Source organism: Loxodonta africana, chromosome 2 (assembly GCF_030014295.1).
Source record: "Loxodonta africana isolate mLoxAfr1 chromosome 2, mLoxAfr1.hap2, whole genome shotgun sequence".
Taxonomy (NCBI): Eukaryota; Metazoa; Chordata; class Mammalia; order Proboscidea; family Elephantidae; genus Loxodonta; species Loxodonta africana.
Window position 1 is genome coordinate 172356175 of NC_087343.1, and position 16763 is coordinate 172372937.

Sequence of the window (16763 nt, forward strand, 5' to 3'; positions counted from 1 at the left end):
ATAGCTTGAGAGCCTGTGATTAAAAGTAATTGACAAGACATGACTGAAGTCACAAGGCTGATTTTCATGGTTGGCTTCTGGAAACCAATCCACTTAACAGTAAAGTCCAATGCAATCTTGTCAGATGTATATGTTTGATGGAAAGCCTTTTGTTATCAAATGCAATGAGGCTAATGTATTCTCTCTCTCCTTTCTAGGTCCAAAAGCCGTAGAAGCTTATGGGAAAAAGTTTGAAGTAAAAACCGTCTCTGGCAAATTGCTCTTCTCAGCAGATGACAATGAAGTGGTAGTAGGAGCTGAGCGATTAAGAGTTTTAGGTAAGGAAATTGTCATCATCTAATTGCTTTGATGCTACTGGTAGATTTTAGAGGAAAAGTGGCATGGTGTCTAGAAGAATGCATGATTTAGGCCAATTACCTGGATCTTTCAGAGCAAGGCAGTTGAATATCCATGGAGCCTGGTCCCCTGGTGAAAGTTTCTCAGGCCATAAAATCCTTGTGGCATGTGTACCAACATTGAGCTTTGGGTTAGGATATGTGTTCATGCAAAGAAGCATAATATAGCATATCTGTCCTCACAGACCAGCCATCTTGTAAGAAGCAGCCATGACTTATATACATGATACAGCAGTTTGTTAACCTGGCTACATACTAAGAATCAACCAGGGAACTTCTGAAAAGTTTAGGTTTATAGATCCAACTACTGACTTACTGAACAAGAAGCTCTGGTAGAAGTGCCTGAGAATTTGCCTTTCAGAATATGTGCAAGAACTTCTGTGACCCCACCACTGGGAACCATTCAATGAAAGCATGCAACGATTTAGTCTTCCACAACTGGACACTGAAACAGTCTAGCATAGTGGTTTAAGGGTCCTGATGCTGGAGCTGACCTGGTTTAAAATTCCTGGGCTGTCACCTACTAGCCGTGTGACTTTGGGCAAGTTACCACTGAGCCAATTTTGTTTTCTGCTCAATAGGGCTAAGAACGTTCACCATTCCAAGCTGTGCCTAGGATTAAATGAGATCATGTTATACACACGGATCACAGTACCTAGCACAAAATACCAGTACTGGTGTCTTGGTTATCTAGATGGCTTTAACAAACAAAAGTTTATTCTCTCATAGTTTAGTAGGCTAAAAGTCCAATTCAGGGTCTCAGCTCCAGGGGAAGGCTCTGTCTCTGTTGGCTCTGGAGGAAGGTCCTTGTCATCAGTCTTCCCCTGGACTAGGAGCTTCTCCGTGCAGGAACACTGGTCCAAAGGATGCACTCTGCTTCTAGCCCTGCTTTCTTGTGGTATGAGGTCCCCCTGTCTCTCTGCTTACTTCTCTCTTTTATATCTCACAAGAGATTGGCTTAAGATGCAACTTAATCTTATAGATTGAGTCCTGCCTCATTAACATAACTGCCGCCTATCTCCCCTCGTTTAACATCAATGAAGCAGAATTTACAACACATAGGAAAATCATATCAGATAACAAAATGGTAGACAGTCACACAATACTGAGAATCATGGCCTACCCAAATCAATTAACACATATTTTGGGGGGGACACAATTCAATCCATGACCACCAGTTACTGTCAAGTTTGTTCCATTTCGTGGTAACCCCATGTGTGTCAAAGTAGAGCTGTGCTTTATCGGGTTTTCAGTGGCTGATTTTTTTTGGAAATAGATCACCAGGCCTTTCTTCCAAGATACCTCTGAGGGGACTCTAACCTACAACCTTTTGTTTAGCAGCTGAGTGTGCTAACTCTTTACACCATCCAGGGATAATGCTCAGTAAATTAACAGCTGCTGTTGTTAATACACTTACATGAATTTTTTCTTATGTGGACTTTTGCTCTGTTAGTACTAATATTACTTTTCCTTCTCTTATTTCCTGTTAAAAGCTATGTTTCTGTCATTAACCCACTCTGATTTTAACCTCATCTCTACCCTTTACTTGCTGTGTAATCTTAAGCAAGTTACCTAACTTCTCTGTACCTATGTTTGCTTAACTATAAAATAAAGGTAATAGAAATATCTACGTTCAGAGGATGTTGGAAGGATTGAATGAAAAAATTCATGTAAAGTAGTTACAAATACTGTATGAATCCACTACTGTAAAAGCTCATGAAAAAGTTTACACACAAAAAGAAACAATCTTTGATGGTTACGAGGGAGAGGAGGAGTGGGAGAGAGAAACACTAAATAGACAATATGTGAGTGGCAACTTGGGTGAAGGGTAAGGCAGTGCACAATTCTGAGGAAGCCAGCACAACTCGTACAAGGCAGGGTCTTATAAGCTCCATTGACATACCCAAACTCCCTGAGGGACAGAATTGCTGGGGTGAGGGTTGTGTGGACCATGGTTTCAGAGATCATCCAGTTCAATTGGCATAACACAGTTTATAAAGAAAATGTTCTACATTCCACTTTGGTGAGTAGCGTCTGGGTTCTTAAAAGCCTGTGTGGCCACCTAAGGTACTCCACTGGTCTCACCCGTTTGGGAGCAAGGGATAATGAAGAAAACCGAAGACACAAGGCAAAGATTAGGTTGAAGAACTAATGAACCACAACTACCGCGGCATCCGCCAGACTGAGTCCAGTACACCTAGATGGTGCCTGGCTACCACCACTGACTGTTCTGACAGAGATCATTATAGAGGGTTCTGGACAGAGCTGGAGAAAAATGTAGAAGAAAACTGTAACTCACACAAAAATAATAATAATAATAAGACCAGACTTACTGGCTGGACAGAGACTGGTGAAACCCCAAGTGTATGGCCCCAGGACACCCTTATAGCTCAGTAATGAAGTCACTCCCGAGGTTCACCCTTCAGCCAAAGATTAGACAGGCTCATAAAACAAAACGAGTCTAAAGGGGCACACCAGCCCAGGGACAAGGACAAGAAGGCAGGAGGGGACAGGGAAGGTGGTAACAAGGAGCCCAAGGTTGAGAAGGGAGAATGTTGACATGTCGTGGGGCCGTTAACCAATGCCATAAAACAATATGTGTACTAAGTGTTTGATGAGAAGCTAGTTTGTTCTGTAAACCTTCATCTAAAGTACAATAAAATAGAAAAAAAAAAAAGAACTGCCTTCATCCCGCAATTAGATTAATAAATGGAAGATGATAGCAGTTTCCTGTTACTTCAAGGCTGGAGGATATTCGTGTTGGTGGTAGTTACGCTTGTGGTATTTCACTTAGAGACCGAGGTAGGATAACATCTGTCTCTCCCCATGATTAGGAGCATTTGCTTTTTTATGCAAAAGTGGAGAAAGGCAGCAGCACAACAAACATCACTGCTGCTACCCCTGCTAAAAAGATTTGGAAATGACCACCCTGCAAATCTTGACTCAACCCACTCGGTGAAATGAGCTTCCTGTGGGGGCGGAAATGAGCTTCCTGTCAGCTGGGATTCGGCATATTGGCAAGGGAGAGAAGTTTAGGCAGTTTCATTTTCAGCTGAATGACAAGTTTGTCTTTTTGAATTGTTAGAGCACACAAGCTCTCTCAGGAAGTTTGAACGTAGATGTGTATTTCAGGGTGGAGTCCAACAGACCTGGGTTTAAATCTTTCCTCTAACACTTAGGATCTGCATGGCCCTAGCCAAGTCTGGCTTCCTCTCTAAGCTTTGGGTTCCATGTGTATAAAACCCAGATAGAGGAACAAAAGAAAGAATGGAAGGAAGAATGAATGAATAAATATGATGAGAAACATACATAAATTAGTTATTTTAGTCTATAGTTGAGTAGGAATAAGCAGTTATTGTTGTTAGCTGCCATCAAGTGGGCCCTCAACTCATGATGGCCCCACGCACAACAGAACAAAACACTGCCCGGTCCTGTGCCATTCCCATGATTGGGTACAGATCTAACTGTTGTGGTCCATGGAGTTTTCTCTGGCTGATTTTCAGAAGCAGATCACCAGGCCTTTCTTGCTAGTCCATCTTATTCTAGAAGCTCCACTGAAACCTGTTCATAGCAACATGCAAGACTCCACTGAAAGAGGGGTGGTGGCTGCGCTTGAAGTGTGTTGACTAGGAATCAAATCTAGGTCTCCCGCACAGAAGGTGAGAATTCTACCACTGAACTACGAATAAACCAAAAAAAAAGAAAAAAAAGGAAACCAAACCCTTTGCCGTCAAGTTGATTCCAACTCATAGAAACCCTATTGGAAAGAGTAGAACTGCCCCACAGGGTTTCCAAGAGCAGCTGGTGGATTCAAACTGCTGACCTTTTGATTAGCAGCCAAGCTTCTAACTACTGCGCCACATATATTGAGTGTTTATTCTGTGTGAGGTGCCAAAGGAAACACTTACTGTGAATACATGTATTTGATCTTCATATCAGCATTATGAGGAGGGCCCAAGCTTATGACCTTCATTTACAGATGAGTAAACCGAGGCACAGAGTGGTATAATACCTTGTCCAAGAGTCCACAGAGAGTAAATGGCAGAACCAGGATCTGAATCCAGCTGGTGTTCCCACCACACTGTCTGACCAGTACTCTCTGTTACAGTCATCTTCAGCTTCCCTGAACTCCAGAGCGTGTTGGCATCACAATGACAGGACAAGGAAATTAGGTAACCGTTTTCTAGATAGTCCCCCTCCTTTTTAAAAAAAAAAAATTAGCTTCTGGTTATTCACCATTCCCACAATTCTCCAACCTTTCTGCTTGTTCTTCTGCTTCCCTCACTAACTCTTCTGTCACCAGGTGAGTCATGTGGACTCACACTTGGGATCACGTCTGGACTCCCACGATGTTCAGTCCTTCTGTTTCTCTTTTCACAATTCTATGGGAAATCCCATAACTATCTACAGTTTCAATATTTACTTTTTTGCAGATGACCCCCAATTCTGTATATGCCCTGAACTTCTCAGTTCTAGTTCCAAATTCCCAACAGCCTAGACTCTTCTGCGTGGAGGATCTTCCCATCACTTCTACCACATTATCTGCCACTGAACTTTGTCTCCTCCTCCAAACTCCCTGCCTCCCACACTTCCCTAATTTTTTTTGTGTGGTGTCACCATTCTCCTAGTCTTCAAGACCTTGCTGTCATCCAGGTGCCAGGCCCTTTCACTCTTAATATGAACGTGAATGCCTTTGCCATCATTGGATTTTCCATATTAGAGAGGTATCTATTTAGGTCTGACACAAGCAAAGTTAGGTTTGTAGTCAGGACCACCCATTTAAGGACGAAAAAGGTAGAAAACTGAGGTATAGGCTGAGGCATGATCTAGGTTAGCCTTAATTACAAAGCAAAGTTATTAAATATCGGGCAGAAACGGCAAGAAAGCAGACGATGTAAAAGCTAGTGTATCTAAGAAGCTCCTTCATGGAGACACCAGGAAAAACATGACTTTGATTTTAATTAATGACCAATTCCATTTAACAATGAATTGGATATTACAGCATTTATAAACAAAGCATAATTATAAAGTACTATTCTAATTGTTAATTAAATCTATTTATACTCAAGATTAGTTTTTTAAAAATATGTCCTTTAGATGCCACTTGATGCTAATTATCTGTTACATTATTATCAATTGAAAAACATTTTTAATTAAATCTAAAGCCATTTAAATTAGCGTAAGATTTATAGAAATTTAAATGTGGTCTGATGTTTAACTTCTTAATTTTTTTTTTAAGACCACATTTGATGATACATTCAGCCTTTTGAATTAGTTTTTGATGAAATTCTCTAGTGCAACCTGGCAATTGATAATTATAATGAAAGGAATGGCAATGTTCTTACTACTGCTCATTTATTAAATGTATAAGTACTAGGTGCTCCTTGGAAACCATATGGGGCAGTTGTACTGTGTCCTATAGGGTCGCTATGAGTCGGAATCAACTCAACGGCAACGGGTTCGGTTTTTTTTTTTTTACTGCATACATGTGTTTGTGTGTGTATGCGTGTGTGTGTGTGTATATATGTGTGTGTATATACACACCAAAACCAAACTCATTGCCATCAAGTCGATTCTGACTCATAGTGACCCTATAGGACACAGTAGAGCTGCCCCGTAGGGTTTACAAGGAGTGGCTGGTCGATTTGAACTACCAACCCTTTGATTAGCAGCCGACCTCTGAACCGCTGTGCCACCGGGGCTTCGTGCGCGCACACACACACACACAATCTCCAAATCACTGCTACTGCGCCATACAGACAGGAATGCACCTTCCTGATCTCTTAAGGAGCTCTGGGCCTAATCGGAGAGGTGAGGCACACATGAAGATATCTGAGAACCCAAGCAGAAAATATGTGGCCTAAGCAGGACAGAAACAAAGAATCCAGCTGTGGTGGGATGGTGTGGGAGAGAGAGTTTAGAAAGCTGCTTAAATGGGGGGATGTTTGAGCTTGACATTTGAGTGTGGCTCAGAGTACTTTCCTGGGGGAAAAAACAGCATGTGCATATCCGTCAGGACTCCCTTGGTGATAAGTGACATAAATCCAACTCAAGGGGGTGGGTGTATGTATTGCCTCATATAATTGAAAAGTCTGGGTCTTTAGGTTAGATTCAGGGGCTTAAACACTGTGACTACAAATCAGCCTCCCTCTCTCTCTTTCTCTTACCATCGCTTAGCTCTGTTCCAATCTTGCATCTCATCCTCAACTCATCACCAATAGAGCTTCACCTCCTGTCTTACTACCTAGTGCTGCTGTAACAAAAACTACCACAAGTGGGTGGCTTTAAAGAACAGAAATTTATTTTCTTGGCATTCTGGAGGCTAAATTCCAAATCAATTCCAGTGGCTTCTCTTCTGGTTTTTGGTGACTCTTGGTGATCCTGTCATTCCTTTGCTTGTAGATGTATCCTCACATGGCATCTGTCTCCCCCCTCCCCGCCCCGTGTGTGCCTCTGTCTATTCTACCCTTTATAAGGCATCACTCAGAGGGGATTAGGTTTAAGACCCTCCCTACCAATATGGCCTCATTAACATAACAAAACACCTGTCTTCCAACAGGGTCATATTTATATGTACTTCAGCACACATTTGGCGGGGTACAGTTCAGTCCATAACACCATCCTGATATAGATCCAACAAAGTCCTGTGTTTTACTTTGACTGGCCAGGCTTGGGCCAAATGCCCAGCCTTGAACCAATCACTGTGATCAACATGCTATAATATGCTGCTTAGCAAGGCCTGGGTCATCCACCCACTGCTAGAACGAAGGGTGGGTAAAGGGAGTGGGATAGAGGGAGTAGTTCCTTAAAGGGAAATTTGGATGCTGTTACCCGGAGAGGGATTGGATGCTGGAAAAGGGGAAATAACAAATACTCACTATAATAAGGAAAGGTATGGCCATGGCACCCAGGAATTGTAAAGAGTTTTAGTGGAAAATACTTTGTAAATTCTCTCTCTCTCGTTCACTGAGCTCCAGCCACACTGGTTTCCTTGCTGAACACACCGAGCGTGTTTCCACCGCTGGGCATTTGTACTTACTGTTACCGCTGCCTAAAACCAGTTGCTGTCGAGTCGATTCTGATGCATTGCAACCCTCTGTGTGTCAGAGTAGAGCTGTACTCATCGGATGCAATGGCTGATTTTTTGAAAGCAGATCACCAGGCCTTTCCTCTGAGGCAGTTCTGGATAGACTTGAACTCCCAGCTTTTCAGTTAGCAGCTTTCCACATTAGCCATTTGCACTGCCCAGGGATTCAGTCTTCCTGTCTAGAATCTTCTTTTCTGGGATATGCTCATAGGTCCCTTCCTTTCTGGCACAAGTGTCACCTCATCAAAGGGGTCTTTCCTGACCACTTTATAAAAATATCCTATTCTCAGGATCACTGTCTATATCAGGAGTGACAAACTACAGACTGTGGACCAAATCCAGCCTACCGCCTGGTTTTATAAATAAAGTTTTCTTTGAATGCAGCCATGCCCATTTGTCTAAATATTATGTATGGTTGCTTTCATACCACAACAGCACAGCTGAGTAGTTGTGACTGAGACCATATAGCCCACAAAGCCTAAAATATTTACTATCTGGCCCTTTATAGAAATTTGCTAACTCCTGGATTTTATTTTTACTTCGGAAACCCTGGTGGTGTAGTGGTTAAGTGCTACCACTGCTAACCAAAAGGTCGGCAGTTCGAATCCACCAGGTGCTCCTTGGAAACTCTACTGGGCAGTTCTACTCTGTCTTATAGGGTCGCTATAGAGTCACTATGAGTTGGAATAGACTCGACGGCAGTGGGTTTGGTTTTTGGGTTTGGTATAGTAATTATCATGCTAGTATGCAGTATAGCATATGTTATGATATAACATGACTTAGCATATATTTGTTTATTTTCTTCTTATCCCTCTTCATTAGAATGTAAGCTTCATGACAGCAGGAAATTTTGCTTCTCAAAAACATTTGCTTCTAGAAAAGTGGCTGACATATAGTGAGTGCCCAGTAACGTTTGTTGCATGAGTGCATTAAAGGATTCTGAATATCGGAATGTCTTACAATTGGTCTGATAGCAGTATGTATAGTGAAGAGGATAGAGAGAATTCATACCTAAGTTAGGAGAATATTATAATAGCTTGATTATAAGGCCTAAACTGGGATGCAAAGAAAAGAGAACAAATGGGAAAGATCAACTTGAGGTAGAACTAATGACACTTGACAACTAGTTGGATGTGGAAGGTCAAGAAAAAGAGAGATCAGGGATGATTGGTGTTGTGAGCTTGTCAATCAGGCGATTGTGCTGTCATAAACAGAAATTTATAGGAGCAGCAGTAGTTTTTGGATCATAGATGAATAGTTGAGCTTTAGATGCACTGGGTCTTGGAGCTTGAGGACCTCTGCAAGGGAGAGGTCCTACTGTTCCATGGGAAATGCCAGAGTAGAGCCTGACAGAGAGGCCAGACTGAGCAGAGGGTTTGGAGAATCATCCACAGAGATCAAACAGATGGACTCCAGAGGGAAAATTGTTTAGGAAGTATTAGAGAGCAAGCTCTTGGAGGAGCTCATCAGATAGAGCTTCGCCAAAGAGCTGCCAGCCCCATTTCTTTCTCTGAAGGAGGCACCAGGCCTGGTCACTGAGGCCCTGACTGCCCCCTGGGATGCCATCCTCAGAAGTTTAGAGCCTTATCCCATGGGTTTATTTTTGCCTAACTCTCTCTGCCTTTCTCCATAACAGTGACAAGAAACTCAGACTTTAGAATGTGACAGAACTGGGTTCCACTACACTTACCAGCCATGTGACATTGGCCACATTTTGCAGATCTTTTTAGCCAGTGTCTGTAAGGTCTAAATAAACAGTATCGCCCCCTTTCCTGTTTCTTTGCCTCCACCTTTTTCACTTCTTTCTCTTCCTTTCTGAAGTATCTCATCAGTGAGTAGGTGGAAGCATGAGAAGCTAAAGAATTATATAAAGAGAGGAACATGGTTCTACTTAGATGGAGGCAAAATCAGAATAATTCAGACATTAATCTTGAGATGCAAGTCAACTAATCTAGTAGTAACATTTGAGCAACAAATCAGAGGAGCCGGAACTCACCAGGCCCTCCTTCTGCTCTCTCTTATCATTACCCAGTGCCGTCCAGTCATAATCTGCTGGAGATTCAACTGTTTAAAAAGAATTGCTGATTGTATAGTTCTTCTCTGGCATCTCATTCCAAAGTTGGTTTATTATTTGCAAGAATACAGGAATAATGTATTAGATCATAAAGATAGGTTTCCCATAAATAATGCAGCATGAAAGCCAAATACAAAAAGTCTCAGATGAACAACCTCAACCTAGTAAACCAGAGATACTTAATGAGAAAAAGCCCAATTCTACAATAGAGAAATAATAACGGGGTTTCATTTGAAATGCTACGGGGAGTATAACTCTCATAAATCTCCAAAAATATAAAAAAGAGCCAGTCCAAAAGCCTGGGTGATACAGCCACCTAGTTTCATGTGTTCAGCCACCTAGTTTCATGTGTTCATCCACCCCGTACAACATCACAGGGGATTGGCGGTTCAGTGGTAGAATTCTCGCCTTCCATGAAGGAAACATGGGCTTGATTTCCAGACAGTACGTCTCATGCACAGCCATAACCCCTCGCTCAGAGGAGGCTTGTGTGTTGCCGTGATGCTGAACAAGTTTCAGCGGAGCTCCCAGACTAAGATGATCTACTGAGAAAGGCCAGGAATCTACTTCTGAAATCTGAAAAACCCTATAGATCACAACGGCCTGATCCATAACCAATCATGGGAATGGCGGAGGACCAGGCAGCATTTCATTCCGTTGTGCATGGAGTCGCCATGAGCCAGAGGCCAACCTGAAGGCAACTAACGGCAGCAACATCCAGCTTCACATGCTCCAAGGGTTCAGCTTCTGCACCAACCTTGAGGGGTTAATTTCTGAGGAAGGAGGAAGAAGCATTGGCTAAGTCTTACTTTTCTCTTGAGGAGGGCGGGAGCTGCGATTTAATATGAGTGATGAATCTATCGTTCTGTGTAAACTGCCTCAGCTGTCTCAGCAGCGTGGCCTCAGCAGACCTCCCCAGGCGCTCAGCCATTGTCGCCACTGTGGGGTGCAGGGTGGGGAGGGAAGGAGGCAGTTGGGGACATTTGTAAACCTTCTAGTTTGATTAAAAAGTTGATGAGGTTCACCATTTGGCTGCTTTGCAGAAAACGGATTCCAGCACTTACCCAGGGAGGAAGATGTGTTTGTTGTTTTGTTTGTGGAGCTGACATCGTCTTTGATTTCTCTGTCAAGCTGCAGTTAATGTGCTTTCAGGCATCTGTTTGTTCGTTGTCAAAGTTTTCTTGTTGCCAGTTAACACCAAGAACAGAGCATTTTTAAATGAGGAGGTAAACTTCTGTCAGGCCATCTTCAATGTCAGGAGGCTCTCCCTATAGTCTAGCTACATTGTCTCCTTTCTCACTAAGTATTGAGTGCCGTGAATATTCTTATGCAACTGAAAGTCACCTGAGTTGGATTTTTGTTCTGTTTTGTTTTGTTTTTGTTTTATGAGAGGCCAAGGTGTTCCAGAGTGAAGGTAGGAATTTACTGAGATGATAACGTGAATAAGAAACTCTCAGTAAATAGGACAGGGAGGGAAATTAATTTTATTCTCTTTTATTGGAAGGACTTGAATTGCATTCTGCTTATTTGAATGGGAGAAAAGAGTGCTGAAAATATTCTTTTTGGCTTCATACACCTTCTTTCCTACCTAGCTCCATGCTCCCACCACATACTACCATTCTAATCTTGACCCCTTTTGTATCCTGTCTTCTCTAGGGAGAGTGGATAAGGTGATGAAGGTGAATTCAAACAAAGGAAATAGGGAGAGAGAAAAGGGAGAATACCCAGAAGCCTTCAGGACCAATAGTAAAAGCCAGTGCCTAAGTTTTGCTCCTTTGGAACAGGAGTACTATGGAATAGTTAAAAGAATATGGACTTGGGAGACAGACTGGCCCTGGTAGTATAACCTTGGGCAAGTTTTTAAATTCTGAAGGCCTCAGACTGCCCATCTGTCAAATATGGATAATTGGAGTAGCTACGTAGTAATATGTGGAAGGCTTGGCACAGTACCACACACATAATAAGTACCCTATATATCGATGCCTGTTATTACTGGTCTTGCTATAAATTCCTACTGAGCACCATTTGTGCAAGTATCACCAATCTAAGTTCAATGAAGGGATGTAAGGCCACAAGCATATAAATTTCTTAATATCAAATAGGTTATGGTCTACTGAGGATGTCAAAGCTCATACTCAGTAAAATATAAATAGCCATGTAAATGTTTAAAAAAAAAAAAAAACACTTAAAGAGAAAAAAGAAGATAGAACTTGGCCGTAGTATGTGCTGTGCTGAGAGGACTAGAGGGCATGTGCTGGGTGGAGCAGGGGGAAGGAGAACAAGGCAGGGAGCGGTGGTCAGGAGGAAACTGCCTGGAGAAGAGACTGAGGGGAAAACAGAAGGAATGGGGCAGAGTTAGATTTAGCAGACCCAAGGGAATGAGCCCCTCGGGCAGACGGATCAGCAGAACCTTGAGCACAGCTGTGTGAGCCACAGGAGTCGGAATGAGCTGCCACTTTTCTCCCCCACCCCCCCACCCCGCAGCAAATAAGCACATTTGGGTTTATCTTTTGGAAAGAGATTGTCATTATTAGCATGTATAAACAGGATCGCTTCCTTCCCGTGAAAGCCTGAGTTAAAGAGACGTCTCAGGGTTCTGCTGGAGCCTCCAGGAGTTTTGCTCTTGGTAGTGCACTGTGCAGGATGTGGCTGAAATGTTAATAGGGATATTTGATATTTTTTGATTCTGTAAAGCCTAACGGAGGAGTCCGGTAGAGTTAGACACTTAGAGGTGATTTAGGATGCAGGCATTTTCATGGTTCAAAAAAAGGAAATGGTATCAACAGGAAGCTTCTTGACATTATTTGAGCCATAGAAGAGTCAGTTCTCGACTAAAAAGAAATTCAGTTGCGTTCAACAAATACTAATTGAGCACTGAATGTGGCCAACCACTATGCTGACCAAATGGACAGCATGAGTCCCTGCCTTTCCAGAGTTCACAGCCAAGTAAGAAAGGCAGATGTTAAAACATTTATATGAGAAGAGTATGTCTTCCCACAGGGGAAGTACAAGATGCTATGGAAATATAAAATTAGGAAATTTTAACCTGATTTTGTAAGTAGGGGGAGGTCTTCTCAAAGGAAGTGATAATAAGTTGAGACTTGAAGGATGAATTGGATTTAGTCAGGCAGAGGGAGTTGTGGGGTCTGATTATGGAGCTGCACTTTCAGGCAGTCCTGGGAAAGCATGGCCTTTCTGAGAAAGTTGTAGAAGTCCACATAGCCAGACGGCAGAGATCAAGAAGCCCAGTACCCAAGTGTGAAATGGAAGTGGTCATAATTATAATAGTATTTATTAAATGCTTACTATATACCAGGTGGAAATCCTGGTGGTGTAGTGGTTAAGTGCTACAGCTGCTAACCAAAAGGTCAGCAGTTCAAATCCACCAAGTGCCCCTTGGAAACTCTATGGTGCAGTTTCCTGCCCTGCCCTATAGGGTCACTATGAGTTGGAATTGACTCGATGGCAATGGTTTTTTTTTTTTTATCATTGTGCTTTAAGTGAAAGTTTACAAATCAAGTCAGTCTCATACAAATATTTATATACAGCTTGCTATATACTCCTAATTGCTCTCCCCCTAATGAGACAGCACATTCCTTCCATCCACTTTCTCTTTTCGTGTCCATTCTGCCAGCTTCTGACTCCCTCTGCCCTCTCGTGTCCCCTCCAGATAGGAGATGCCAACATAGTCTCATGTGTCTACTTGATCCAAGAAGCTCATTCTTCACCAGTATCATTATCTATCCCATTGTCCAGTCCAATCCCTGTCTGAAGAGTTGGCTTTGGGAATGGTTCCTGTCTTGAGCTAACAGAAGGTCTGGGGACCATGACCTCCAGGGTCATTCTAGTCTCAGTCAGACCATTAAGTCTGGTCTTTTTATGAGAATTTGGGGTCTGCATCCCACTTCTCTCCTGCTCCCTCAGGGGTTCTCTGTTGTATTCCCTGTCAGGGCAGTCATTGGTTGTAGCCGGACACCATCTAGTTCTTCTGGTCTCAGGCTGATGGAGTCTCTGGTTTATGTGGCCCTTTATGTTTCTTGGGCTCATAATTACCCTGTATCTTTGGTTTTCTTCATTCTCCTTTGCTCCAGGTGGGTTGAGACCAATTGATGGATCTTAGTTGGTCACTTGCTAGCATTTAAGACCCCAGATGCCACTCTCCAAAGTGGGATGCAGAATGTTTTCTTAAAAGATTTTATTATGCCAGTTGACTTAGATGTCCCCTGCAGCCATGATCCCTAAACTCCCGCCCCCCTTTTTTTTTTATATATACCAGATAAGAAACCCTTGTAGCACAATGGTTAGCTCTCAGCTGCTAACCAAAAGGTTGGTGATTTGAACCCATCCGATGGCTCTGAGAGAGAAAGACCCGGCCATCTGCTTCCATAAAGATTACAGCCTAGAAAACCCTACGGGGCAGTTCTTCTTTGTCACATGGGGTTGCTATGGGTGGGAATCAATTCAGTGGCACCCAATAACATAGACAAGGTACTGTTCTAATCCCTTTACATTAATTCACATAGTTCTCATGACAGCCCTCTGAGACAGGTTTAATCCCTACACGCACTTTATGGATGAGAACACTGACAAGTGGAAAGGTCACCTCAACAAGGTTATGTAGCAAGGTAAATGGCAGAACAGAGATGCAAACCCAGGAAATCAGACTCAAAATCCTGTGTTTTGTTTAGAATTTTTAACAGCAGCTTTATTGAGATTTAATTCACACAGTGTACAATTTACCCCTTTGAAGTGTGCAGTGAAATGGTTTTCAATAAGAGCTTATGCATTTAACATGTATCACACACACATAGACACAAGTATACATATAACCACACCCAAACTCATTGCCATCAAGTCAGTTCCAACTCATAATGACCCGGTAGAACAAAGAAGAACTGCCCCATGTGGTTTCCAAAGAGTGGCTGGTGGATTTCAACTTCTGAGGTTTTGGTTAACAGTTGTAACAGTTAACCACTGTGTCACCAGGGCTCTCAAATATACAAATACATATCTGTATTATGTTTTCTACGTCTGTGTGGTATATGTGGGGGTGTTGACGATTCAGTGGCAGAATGCTTACCTTCCATGTAGGAGACCCAAGTTGGATTACTGGCCAGTGCATACCATGTGCAGCCGGTACCCATCTGTCCGTGGAGGCTTGTGTGTTGCTATAATGTTGAACAGGTTTCAGTGAAGCTTTTAGACTGGGATGGAGTAGTAAGAAAGTCCTGGCAATCTACTTCTGAAAATAACCAATAAAAACACAATGGCCCAATCTGCAACCAGTCTTGGGAATAGCACAAGACTGGGTAGTGTTTAGTTCCATCTTGCACGGGGACACCATGAGTCAGGGGTTACCTTGATGGCAGCTCACAACAATGGTACGTGTATTTGTTATGTATGTTATACGGTATTTGTGTATACAGTCATGCATCGCTTAACGTTAACGTTCTGTGAAATAGGGTATTACGTGAGCACCATATTATATACAGGCAGTCCCCAGGTTATGAATATCAGACTTAAATACAACCCATAGTTATGAACCAACCCCTGTAAAGCCTATTGTATTAAAACCTTATGAGAACCCGCTTCTGGTCGTCTTCATTGCTGCTAGGTGTCCTTGGTTTATTGATTTCCACCTGATCACTCCAGAAAGAATTCAAGAGGGAGCGGGGCTCCAGCATCTCCCACTACCTGGATGGCACGAGCTCTGGAGCACACATGTTAAGGTACAACTGCAGCCTCCTGGAGAGGGACTTTTCAGGTGTAGACTATAGGATGGAACCTCCAGGGCCCCACCTGGGGCTGGCTGGAGACCATGAAGTGACAGTGAGGCAGCTACATCCGCATAGACTGTGACCTGGGGTTTAGGGGTTCACCTCTCATAGACAGAGGTCAGGGGCTGGGTCCTTGGACTGCTCCCGCAGCGGGTCAGGATCTGTCAGTGCCCTGGTGAGCCTGGAAGGGTTTAACCAGAGCGAGTCATGCAGTCACTGGGGCTGGAATGAACAGCTGGCTGGGATGGCCTCCGCTTGCACTGTGTCTGCTAGCACAGCTTGGGGGTCTGCTCGGGCCTTGGTGAGGGCCAGAGCCCTTCTGGGAATTAGGCCCCACAAGGGTGAGTCTAGACAGGCAGGGAGGGGCAGACAGGCTGAGGAGAGAAACTGGGGGTGCGATGTCATTAAAGACGCACTAAGCCCAGAGTCCTGGCCTCAAGATTCTAAGGCTAAGACAGAGAGGTGTGGACCATCAGGAAATATCTATCTGTGTCCTTGCTGTTCAGCCCCACCCCACCCTATCCCACTCATCTTATCTGAATGTCAGTGGGCTCCAATTCCAACAAGGGTTGCCAGAGCTTGGCCAATTTGCATGGCCACTCCGGGGGTATGGGCTGCCCACTTACTTCCTCTGGGAGGCAAAAGTGTCTTTGCATTTAGGGATAAACTTCAGCAAGCTGCTAAATATTCAGCAGCAGGATAGCCCCAAGGTCATTGACGAAAAGGAGCGAGACGAAGCAAGCAAAGAGGGAGCAGAGCGTGCCCAGCCATGCTGGCTGGGTAGCCCTCGCCATGGCCTCTCATCTGTCTACCAGACAAAGCCCGAGAGTCATGTCCTCACCTGCCTGTATCCAACCTGTGGTCCAGTGCTGCAAGAGTCTAGGTTTGGAATCTTTGAAACCGTTAGGGGGAAATAATAAACAAAAGGAGAGATGCTTTCTCTTTAAAAAAACAAAACAAAAACCTTATGGGACCATGGACTTACAAATGATTGGACATTACCCTGGCGGATGTTACACACTTCATGACTATACATGTTATTTAAATGTATACAAAGAAGTATTACATATGTATGGATCTATTATGGCAATATATGTATATGTATGTATAGGCACAGCGGCTAAGAACTGGGCTGCTAACCAAAGGATGGCAGTTCAAATCCACCAGCTGCTCCTTGAGAGTACTATGGGGCAGTTCTACGCTGTCCTATAGGGCCACTGTGAGTCAGAATTGACTAGATGGCAATGGGGTTTTTATCTTCGGGGCAGTTCTACTCTGTCCTATAGGGTCGCTATGAGTCGGAATCAACTCGATGGCAGTGGGTGGGTTTTATATATGTTATGGTCCATTATAAAACCAAAATATTACAATGGTCACTGTGTGTAATGTGAAGGCATTTAGACTTTATCTTGAGGGTAATGGGAGACATT

General features: G+C 43.3%; 1 protein-coding gene across 1 annotated transcript in view; it reads left to right on the forward strand.

Annotated features, from left to right (window-relative positions):
• Positions 1-16763, forward strand: part of SGCD (sarcoglycan delta) — a 500195-nt gene that overhangs the window by 326366 nt on the left and 157066 nt on the right. Inside the window, exon 5 of the mRNA XM_003404624.4 lies at positions 198-317. Within this exon, the coding sequence (XP_003404672.1) occupies positions 198-317 (120 nt within the window). The remainder of the gene's footprint in view (positions 1-197; positions 318-16763) is intronic.